The sequence below is a fragment of the Entelurus aequoreus genome, linkage group LG03 (assembly GCF_033978785.1).
Source record: "Entelurus aequoreus isolate RoL-2023_Sb linkage group LG03, RoL_Eaeq_v1.1, whole genome shotgun sequence".
NCBI classification, from domain to species: domain Eukaryota; kingdom Metazoa; phylum Chordata; class Actinopteri; order Syngnathiformes; family Syngnathidae; genus Entelurus; species Entelurus aequoreus.
Genome location: NC_084733.1, coordinates 52,209,455 through 52,220,791, shown reverse-complemented (window position 1 = coordinate 52,220,791; position 11,337 = coordinate 52,209,455). Strand labels below are relative to the sequence as shown.

The 11,337-nt window shown below is 39.7% G+C and overlaps 1 protein-coding gene across 5 annotated transcripts in view; it reads right to left on the bottom strand.

The window, feature by feature from the left end:
- Positions 1-4,912: 4,912 nt before the first annotated feature.
- The window catches only part of kif26ab (kinesin family member 26Ab), a 175,475-nt gene continuing 169,050 nt past the window's right edge, over positions 4,913-11,337 (bottom strand). For all 5 annotated transcript variants that reach the window (XM_062042121.1, XM_062042122.1, XM_062042125.1 and 2 more), the window contains one exon: positions 4,913-6,594. In XM_062042121.1, the coding sequence (XP_061898105.1) occupies positions 6,410-6,594 (185 nt within the window). In that variant the 3' untranslated portion in view covers positions 4,913-6,409. The remainder of the gene's footprint in view (positions 6,595-11,337) is intronic.

Here is an 11,337-nt window from a genome sequence, read left to right as displayed (position 1 = left end):
CGCGACCCGAACGCAGAAGTTAACCAAAAGATAAGCTTGCTTAAAAGTGATGAAAACAAGAAATGCTAAAAAAGAAAAAATACATCAGACAAAGTTAAAATATGTGCACTTTGTTTTGGAGAAGGAAGATCATTTTCTTGTTATATTTCGACATTGACCGAAATATATTGGTAAAAATATAACATTTTTACTTTACTCTAACAAAATGGTTTCGTTGTTACATTTTGAAATCCTCAAAATGTTTTGACTAATTATGTTAAATTACGACTTTTGTTAATATTTGATATTTATCAGTGTCATATTTTGATGTTACTGTCATAAGACTTTTCCCCTCAAAACATGTCTGATGTAAAATTCAAACTTTGCTTACTTGTTTGTTATAAACATGTCATCATATCTCATGACAATTACTTTTAGTTTATTTTATTTCCTGTCCAGCTCTCTTCTTTTTGTTTACATTACCTGTTTACCTTCTTTTTAATACTATTTCTCCTGAGCACTGGCTCCCTCACTTACTCACCTGTCCCTGGTTGCCAATCAGAATGCTTTTTATTGTGCTTTTTGCTTTGCACCTAAACCTTCATAGCTTGCTTGCCTATGCTTCATGTGCACTTCCCTGCTGCATATTTTTAATGTTATAAATACATTTTACCGCCTGTCATCTCTGCATCCTCATAAATAAATTCAGATGTCATGACCAACAAAACCAAGCCAGAACACAACAAAACACATGAAAACACATTTTCTTGTATTATTTTGTATATTCTTTCTTTAGTAAAAATTTAAAAAAATATGTCTTGTAATATGTGAACATTCATTGTAATCATATTTGTTCTTAACTCTTGCAAAGTAAAAATTTAACAAAATTGAAACTTTTTTCACAGATTGAGACGTTTCTTGCAAAATTTCAGTACCGTATTTTCCGGCCTATAGAGCGCAGCGGTATTCAAGCCGCAACCACAACATTTTAGAAGAAACAAATATTTTACATATATTAGCCGTACCGGACTGACTATAAGCCGCAGATATACACCGGTAAAAAAGATTTTGTAAATGTTTATTTACAAATATTACATACCTTAATTGTTTTCGAACAGTGCCTGTAACACAGCTGATCAGACAGAACCGAAGTCATCGTCATGGACCCACTTGCTGCAGAAGTTAGCTCTCTAATCAGCTAAACAGATTCAATAACTCCACGGTGACGTTTTGGTGAGTTTACGAAACCAAAACAATCCAAAAAGAATGCCATTGTAAGTTAATAATACTAATACAGACACTTGTAAACATGCTAGCACATTCACTAATGCTAACGATTCTAGCTTGATTATATTACGATAGCACATAGCACATGCATTAAAACACTCCTACAGACATCACATGTGGGACAGTTTAGAAAGTATGAATTGTTTTAGTTCTATTGTAAAACTTGATTGATTAGAGTGATGAATGCAAAACCCTTTCAAGCAGAAACGCTATATACAAATAGTAGACAAAACGGGATATACTACGGGTTCAAGGCACAAAACAGGAAGTACATTTTTGAACCCCAGCAGTAAGAGTGAGCAAAACTCGTCTAAAAGATGACGCCATAGCACAAACAATAACATAACTTTTCAGTGTCTCTGTCTGTGTTGAAATGTATTTGTTGAATACAAATACATGTACGGTCGTTAGCGAAGAAAAATCCATAAATTAGCCCACCATTTTTTAAGCCACCGGGTTAAAAGAAAAAAGTAGTGTCTTAAAGTCTGAAAAATACAGTATTTTGATTTTAATTTTGTTAAAAAACAGAAAAAAGAAAATTGAACACTAACTGTCTTGTAATATTTCAACACTGTTCTTGTAAAATGTCTTTTTTCCCTGTAAAACAGTAATAAATGTTGTGTTTTTAATTACAACATCATTCTTGTAACACTGACATTATTTTGGTAATATCTTGTTAAATTGTGACATTATATTTTATATTTGTACTTTGCCACTTTAACAATGCATCTTTTTTATTGCAGAATGATAACATTTCTTTAATAATTACACTTCTACTTTACTCACAATATTTTTACTTTATTCTCAAATGCATGGCTTTTTCTAGTTCTGTATCTTGTTGCTGTTTTAATTTGAGTAGGGCCGTTCCTTTGTAGACATAAGATGATGCAATATGCGGATAGGCCTAAAGTTAAAACAAAACTTAAGTCCAATGACGTTTGAACTAAAGAAAACTCCATTAGAATAGGCTTGAAAGCAGCTGATTGAATGTAGTTAGGCAATAATGGCAACAAAGACTTGAGGCATTTGTAAAGGGAAATATATGAAATGTCCAGAGAACTGGGGGAGATTGTTCTTGAACAAAAAGTGAAGACTTTGCAGAAAGCTCCAATACAAGGTTACAGCGAGGTTGAGGTAAAATGGGTTCAGCATGAGAGGGGACTCCTGACTTTTCAGTGAACTCATTCTTGTTCACAAGAGTCAGCTCCCTGCAAATGATTAAAGCCTTGAGGCAAAGCGGGCTACGATATGTCGGCTTAGCGCAGACGTCTGCCGCGACTCCCTGCAACTGTTTCCACTCAGACAGCAACTTCTAAGTGCAACAAGATGCAGCCATGACTAACATGTTAATCAACGTGTCACTTCATAGCAGAAGTCCTTCATTTGACAATTATGTTGTATATTACAAATGTTATATTGTATGTGTTGTCTGGCAACATGAGTGTCTTGCCTACAATCAACCATGGTAGCGTCGTCAGGGGGGCTGCATGAGTGCTGCTAGCTAGTTAAGCATCAATGCCTTACAAAAGGAAGTGCTACTGTGTCCCTCGATGAGTGTGTCATTTTAAGAAAAAGACACTGTAATCAATACAGCTGCTGTGTCATTTGACTGAAAAACTTCTTGACTTTCTTTTCTGCTGTTACCGAATTGCATTTTTTTAGTTTTACTGAGATTCAAAGATCTGTTTTTGTCAAATCATCTTTTTAACTTGTGAATTTTTTCTATTATTTGTATTAGCTTCTGTGTTCTCTCTTGAACAAAATGCAGCCGTGTCGTCTGCAAATAATACTAACTTTAAGTCCTTTGTTACTAAACAAATGTCGTTTATCAATCAATCAATCAAAGTTTATTTATATAGCCCTTAATCACAAACGTCTCAAAGGGCTACACAAGCCACAACGACATCCTCGGCTCAGATCCCACATCAGGGCAAGAAAAAACTCAACCCAATGGAAACAACAAGAAACCTTGGAAGGGACCGCAGATGTGGGGACTCCCCAGCCCCTTGGGTGACCAGTACAATAGATGCTGAGTGGGTACGGTTAATACTGTGAGAGTCCAGTCCATTATGGGGCCAGCAGGGGATCATCTTGAATGGAGACAGGTCAGCAGCGCAGAGACGTCACCAACTGATGCACAGAGAAGTGGTCCACCCTGGGTACTTGGAACAGCTAACGCATCCTCCGTGGAGGCTGATCCATGGTCACAAGATAACCTCTCCTCAGCAGAAAAGAGAGAAAGCGGATCAACTGGTCTAAAAAGGGGTCTATTTAAAGGCCAGAGTATACAAATGAGTTTTAAGATGGGACTTAAATGCTTCTACTGAGGTAGCATCTCTAACGGTTACCGGGAGGGCATTCCATAGTACTGGAGCCCGAATAGAAAACGCTTAAAAGCCCACAGACTTTTTTTTGGCTCTGGGAATCACTAATAAGCTGGAGTTCTTTGAATGCAGATTTCTGGCCGGGACATATGGTACAATACAATCAGCAAGATAGGATGGAGCTAGACCGTTTAGTATTTTATACGTAAGTAGTAAAACCTTAAAGTCACATCTTAAGTGCACAGGAAGCCAGTGCAGGTGAGCCAGTATAGGCGTAATATGATCAAACTTTCTTGTTTCTGTCAAAAGTGTAGCAGCCGCATTTTGTACCAACTGTAATCTTTTAATGCTAGACATAGGGAGACCAGGAAATAATGCGTTACAGTAATCGAGATGTAACGAACGCATGAATAATGATCTCGGTGTCGGGACGACAACTTTTTCTATTTTCATTTTGTTTTGGGAATTTTCCCGTTTGAAACGGCAGGTTGCTGATATAAGTTAAATTATAAATTGTAATCTGTTTAAAAAAAATAATTAAAAAAATGCACTAAAATTTAAAATGAAAAATAAAAATAAAAAAATAAAATAAAAAACTGAGGAATAATTTTGATCTTATAGCGCCAAATAATGTGCATTTTCTTTTTTTGTTAACCATTTTGGTCATTGGCCAGAGTTACATGTTTCTTATTCCTTTCTGCACAACTGTTCATTAAAAAAAAGTATCTGTTCTTAATTGTTTATTTTTGGAATAAATTCAGTAACATTCTGTAAAATATTAACATTTACAGATTTTTTCTTTGGGTCTAGTTTTGGTTCTCAACTTGATTGCACGCACATAATCTGTACCGTTTTTGTGAAGGCTTTGACTTTTCTGTAAACAAACACCTTTATGGTTATTGTGTACTCCTACATTAGCATAACATTATTGTATGTCATGTGGAAGTTATGTTTTATTTTGAATGTGGTCATATTGTTATGTATGACTGTGTGTGTATTCCCTTGCATGTATCACAGCATTTTTGTAATTTTAGAGCCCAAAAACAATTGCAGCAGCTGATATGAATATTAATAAACAAACTACAAATTTTATTTGCAGGTCAAATGCAGTGCATTTTTTAATCCAATTAGGATAATTAGGAAACACTAATACAGTATCAGTGCAGTGTTGATACAGGTAGTGAGTGTGCCATACACTCACTTACCCATCACTACTGTAGGCTCTGGGGAGCTGTGGTTCATTCGGTGACATAATGCCTAAAAATACCAATCAGACTGCATCATCATTAAGAAGAAGTATTTTATTCACAGATACTGTAAAAGTAAAACACAAGCTGCCATATCATACATGTATACACAGTGTTTGAAAATCCTATACAAAAGAACAAAGATATTCGAAAATATGGGTTTCGATATGAAACATGACCTTACATAAAATAATTTCTGGGGAAAAAAGGTCTTGGTTTGGTTAATTCACAAGCCTAAATCCACATCAGTGAAATTATTGTAAAAAATTAGAATGATAAAAATGGAGTAGAAATCATCCCTAACAGTGATTAAAAAAATCTCATGCAGCATCTTCAGAGAGGGCCTGAGAGAGGACATCTTTGTTGAAGAAAGTAAACAAATTCCTGTTGTCCTACTTATCCAGTAGAACTCAAACGCACCAAAATACAAAAAAAGTTTAGTTTTTTTCTCACTCATGTGCTCGTACTCGCTGCAAAAAGTAGCAATGATGAAGTGGAGTAGTTAAACGCCATTTATAACTTGCCTAGATGTAAAAATCCAAAACAAATAATGGGCTGCTGCTGCAGCGCTTCCAAGTCAGTAATGATAGTCTGACAGTAGTTTCAGTAAAAAAAAGGCTTGGAATGCATAGAGCTGAGGCTCGGCTAGAAACAAAAAAAAGTCAACAACAGGAAGATTTGTGCTTTCTCTGTGCCTCTTTTGTGCGACATTGTATAGTTCGAACCCCATGTCGGGCTATTCTTGTAGAAAATGAGCACGTGGAGGCACCAAAGAGAACACCAACACTAACTGTCCATCACAGTGGCTCTCTGATTGATATGTTTTGGCTTCATGTCTCGTTTTTGGCCGAGCAGGTGTAGAAGTGCTGCTCTACCTTAGTGTGCATCCACTGAGACTCATTGTGGTCAAGGCAACTGGGGGGACCAATCAAACATTCGCTCCAACTCGCAAGCTTCCGCGATCCAGCTGGCAAGTGAGGAGAGACGACGACAATGCATCCTTGATGAGAGAACAGAGTCCAGTCGGAACTACAAAAGTGAACGTAAGGCGCAAGAGTGATCATGACAAAAATGCTGACTGAGGTTTCAAATAAGAGAAAAAGGCAAAGTCTGGGAGCGCAATAACATTAGCTTATTGCTTTTTTTCTGGGGGGTTTTTAACTGCTCTTCAATTCCTCCCTTTGAGTGAGATTTGTACACACCACATGATCATAAATACACTTTACAATGCAATATAAAATATTTGTGTATGTTCAGGGTTTGCCTAGGTATGTTTCAGATACCTGCACCGAATGAAAAGAATAGAAAAAGGCACTTCCAGGTGTTCACTGACTTTTCCAGTAAGTGACGGCCACTGCTATGCCTGAAAGGCATTTGTGCTCACGTTTCGTTTCGCCGCCATGAAACACGTTCTGGACAACGAGGCACTGTAGCAAAGTGGTTACGACTTCCCCTTCTCACGCAAAGACACGGCCCTCTTGTCATCTTCGTTTCAGTAATATCCGTGAAGCGGCTGCTACATAGAACCATCCTTCGCTTTTTTTCCACTTCCGCATCCACTTTCACTCGTCCTCAGACTTCAACTTCCCGCGGCCCCTCCTGTGCGGCAGCTCCCGGCGCGCTGCTGATGTCGAAGCACGTCACCATCATGACTCGCGACTTGCACAGGTTGACACAAAACTCCAGGTCCTCCGTGACCCGCGTTAAGACCTCCAGGTACTCCGGAGAATCGTTATCCAAATTCTGGTCCACGTCGACTGTTCAGGGAAAAAAAACACAAGTTTGATAAGTCAGATGATGAAGATGCTGCCAACATTTGGTGTTTTTTTAATTCAGGAAACCTGATTGGTTGGTTTCATTTTGTGCGTGTGAGCCTTACAAGACGCATAAGTACATTTTAAAAATGTATGATGCTTCCTTAGCTGTGTGGTCGTGGTGTTCTGCAGGTGCTTCTTTGTTCTACTTTGATGGACTGAATTACCGCTTAGATAAAATTATACTTTTTCTGCTATTCAGCAGTGAGTCAACTGTAATAGTCCATCCATCCATCCATCCATCTTCTTCCGCTTATCCGAGGTCTGGTCGCGGGGGCAGCAGCCTAAGCAGGGAAGCCCAGACTTCCCTCTCCCCAGCCACTTTGTCCAGCTCCTGCCGGGGGATCCCGAGGCCTTCCCAGGCCAGCCGGGAGCCATAGTCTTCCCAACGTGTCCTGGGTCTTCCCCGTGGCCTCCTACTGGTCGGACGTGCCCTAAACACCTCCCTAGGGAGGCGTTCGGGTGGCATCCTGACCAGATGCCCGAACCACCTCATCTGGCTCCTCTCGATGTGGAGGAGCAGCGGCTTTACTTTGAGCTCCTCCCGGATGACAGAGCTTCTCACCCTATCTCTAAGGGAGAGCCCCGCCACCCGGCGGAGGAAACTCATTTCGGCCGCTTGTACCCGTGATCTTGTCCTTTCGGTCATAACCCAAAGCTCATGACCATAGGTGAGGATGGGAACGTAGATCGACCGGTAAATTGAGAGCTTTGCCTTCCGGCTCAGCTCTTTCTTCACCACAACGGATCGATACAGCGTCCGCATTACTGAAGACGCCGCACCGATCCACCTGTCGATCTCACGATCCACTCTTCCCTCACTCGTGAACAAGACTCCGAGGTACTTGAACTCCTCCACTTGGGGCAGGGTCTCCTCCGCATCCCGGAGATGGCACTCCACCCTTTTCCGGGCGAGAACCATGGACTCGGACTTGGAGGTGCTGATTCTCATCCCAGTCGCTTCACACTCAGCTGCGAACCGATCCAGTGAGAAACTGTAATAATTTCACTCCATTAAAAGCCCATAAATATACTTGCTAATCAATCGCCGTCATGGAGACAGATTACATTGTGACAGAACTTTGGACATTATCTGAAATTTAAACACATGACTAGTCAATAAATTGAATTGAACAGAATTGTAGTTGGGGACGGTGTGGCGTGGTTGGGAGAGTGGCCGTGCCAGCAACCTGAGGGTTCCTGGTTCAATCCCCACCTACTACCAATCTCGTCACGTCCGTTGTGTCCTTGAGCAAGACACTTCACCCTTGCTCCTGATGGGTCGTGGTTAGGGCCTTGCATGGCAGCTCCCGCCATCAGTGTGTGAATGCGTGTGTGAATGGGTGAATGTGGAAATAGTGTCAAAGCGCTTTGAGTACCTTGAAAGTAGAAAAGCACTATATAAGTATAACCCATTTGCCATTTATATAGTTTTTTTTGTCCATTATTCATATGTGATTATTGATAGTAAATACAAATCTTGAATATTAATAATACATTATTTTTAAATATTTAATTATAAACATACTTCAACTACATTATTGTTGGTTGTGTCTCTAACGCACACACTCAGGCTCCTATTGCCAAATCTATTCTGGTATCCAAGAGTAATACTGTAAAATCTTGTTTATTGCTGTTAATTAGTGTTGTCCTTGCCTGGCAAATTATTTTTTTAAATAATTTCATCATAAATAGAATATATTTTTAACTGGAACATAAACAGGTTACGACTTACTAAATACAATTTTTAACATTAGGAAAGCCCTTTCGACATGAAATAACACCCACATAGTCACTTTTACAAGCCGCAACCTACAGAACACGATGTAGAAAGGGACGACTGTAGAGTATTAGAATACTCACTTGGCTGCAGTCAGCCCTATAGCCAGTGATGGGTAAGCTACTTGGAAAATGTAAAACGCTAAGCTACCAGTAACTCTCGATTAAATGTAATTAACTTGCAAAGTTAAAAATGAGGGGTAAATACTGGAAACAAATTAAGTTAAGGTCATTTAAACAATAATAAGAATATTAGATAAAAAACTAAATATATACTTTCTATCAGAATGGGGACATTTCAGCACAGGATAAAAAACAGTTTCAACAGAAATCACAGTGGCAAAATGACAATAACCTGGCCAAAAGTGCAAAACATTTGTCTCACAAAACAGACATTAACAAACTCCATCTTTACATGAACAGAAATCTATAAAAGTGAAAATATTTTTGTGAATCCTATGTAGCTTTCATACCAGTGTTAAGTAAGCAGCATGGAGTAATCTGTATTGACACTTTCCCATCGCTAACCTCCTCCCTGAGTTGTTGGCTTACGCAGCTTTGCACTGTCAAGTTAGCCAGAACAAAACAGAAAGTTTTTTTCAAATGTACTTAATAATGTGAATTTATTTATTTATTTATTTATTTTTTTTTAATGTAAATTTAACAAAAGTACTGTTAAATGACTTATTGATGCACCCTGGAAGAAACATAATTATAGAAACAAGACCCTCAATCGCCTTATGTGGTCTCTGTCATTCTGCCAATTTTGATTTTACTTCCTAGTTTTAAAGCGCCATGACCCGCCCATATCTTGCCTCTGATTGGCCTGCCGTAATGTTTTCCCTTGACCTCAGCCAATCGTGACTCTTAATACGTAAACCAACGTATTACAAAAAAGTTTCTCTGTAATTGTTTGTTTTCCCCCCCTTGGATCCCTGGGAGGGACAAGCAATAATGAATGGATGGATTTGCAGTCCATATTTTCTCTTTGTAACGTGTAGCTTATTTGAATGCTACATATCACTACATGGGTCTAAAAATAGTTAAGCTATCACCAATCGCTAATGGTTCAAAAAGTAGCAACGCTACCGCCACGCTATTGCGAAATGTAGTTAAGCTACGTAGCGTTGCTACTTGTAGCTTGTTACCGCACATCAATCAATCAATCAATCAATCAATGTTTATTTATATAGCCCTAAATCACAAGTGTCTCAAAGGGCTGTACAAGCCACAACGACATCCTCGGTACAGAGCCCACATCACTGCCTATAGTGCCTATAAAGTGTTACACGAGTTAAAGACTAAAATCGGGCCACAAAGAAAATCCACTTTCGGACCACAAAAAGCCTAGGCCTTGAATAGGGATGGGAATCGAAAACCGGTTCTTGTTAAGAAGCGGTTCCCAGTGTATCAATTCTTTGGAATATCTTGCCAATTTTTCAAACGATTCCGTTAATGATGCCAGGTTGGGAATGAAGTCATTACGCAACGTGCGTAGTGACGTCAAACAGCAAAATGGCAGCGCCCAACCGATACAAACAATTGTAGTCGGAGAAAAGTTGCGTGTTTTCCTGCAACGACATTTTCACTTAAAGGCCTACTGAAATGATTTTTTTTTATTCAAACGGGAATAGCAGATCCATTCTATGGGTCATACTTGATCATTTCGCGATATTGCCATAGTTTTGCTGAAAGGATTTAATAGAGAAAATCGACGATAAAGTTCGCAACTTTTGCTCGCTGATAAAAAAAAGCCTTGCCTGTACCGGAAGTAGCGTGACGTCACAGGAGCTAGTATTCCTCACAATTCCCCATTGTTTACAATGGAGCGAGAGAGATTCGGACCGAGAAAGTGATGATTACCCCATTAATTTGAGCGAGGATGAAAGATTCGTAGATGAGGAACGTTACAGTGAAGGACTTGAGAGACAGTGATGGACGTATCTTTTTTCGCTCTGACCGTAACTTAGGTACAAGCTGGCTCATTGGATTCCACACTCTCCTTTTTTTATTGTGGATCACGGATTTGTATGTTAAACCACCTCGGATACTATATCCTCTTGAAAATGAGAGTCGAGAACGCAAAATGGACATTCAGTGCCTTTTATCTCCACGACAATACATCGGCAAAATGCTTTAGCTACGAGCTAACGTGATAGCATCGTGCTTTAACCGCATATAGAAACAAAAAAATAAACCTCTGACTGGAAGGATAGATAGAAAATCAACAATACTATTAAACCGTGGACATGTAAATACACGGTTAATGCTTTCCAGGCTGGCGAAGGTTAACAATGCTGTGCTAACGACGCCATTGAAGCTAACTTAGCAACGGGACCTCACAGAGCTATGCTAAAAACATTAGCTCTCCACCTACGCCAGCCAGCCCTCATCTACTCATCAACACCCGTGCTCACCTGCGTTCCAGCGATCGGCAGAAGGACGAAGGACTTCACCCGATGCGTTTGGCGGCCCGGAGACGTAGGAAGTCAAGGTGAGGTCGGCGGCTAGCGCGGCTAGCGCGGCTAGCGCGGCTAGCGCTCCAACAAAGTCCTCCTGGTTGTGTTGCTGTAGTCCGCTGCTAATACACCGATCCCACCTACAACTGTCTTCTTTGCAGCCTTCATTGTTCATTAAACAAATTGCAAAAGATGTCCAAAATACTGTGGAATTATGAAATGAAAACAGAGCTTTTTGTATAGGATTCTACGGGTACCATAACTTCCGTTACTCTAACTTCGTCACGCGCATACATCATCATACCGCGACGTTTCAGCCGGATATTTCCGGGGAAGTTTTAAAAGTCACTTTATAAGTTAACCCGGCCGTATTGGCATGTGTTGCAATGTTAAGATTTCATCATTGATATATAAACTATCAGACTGCGTGGTCGGTAGTAGTAGGTTT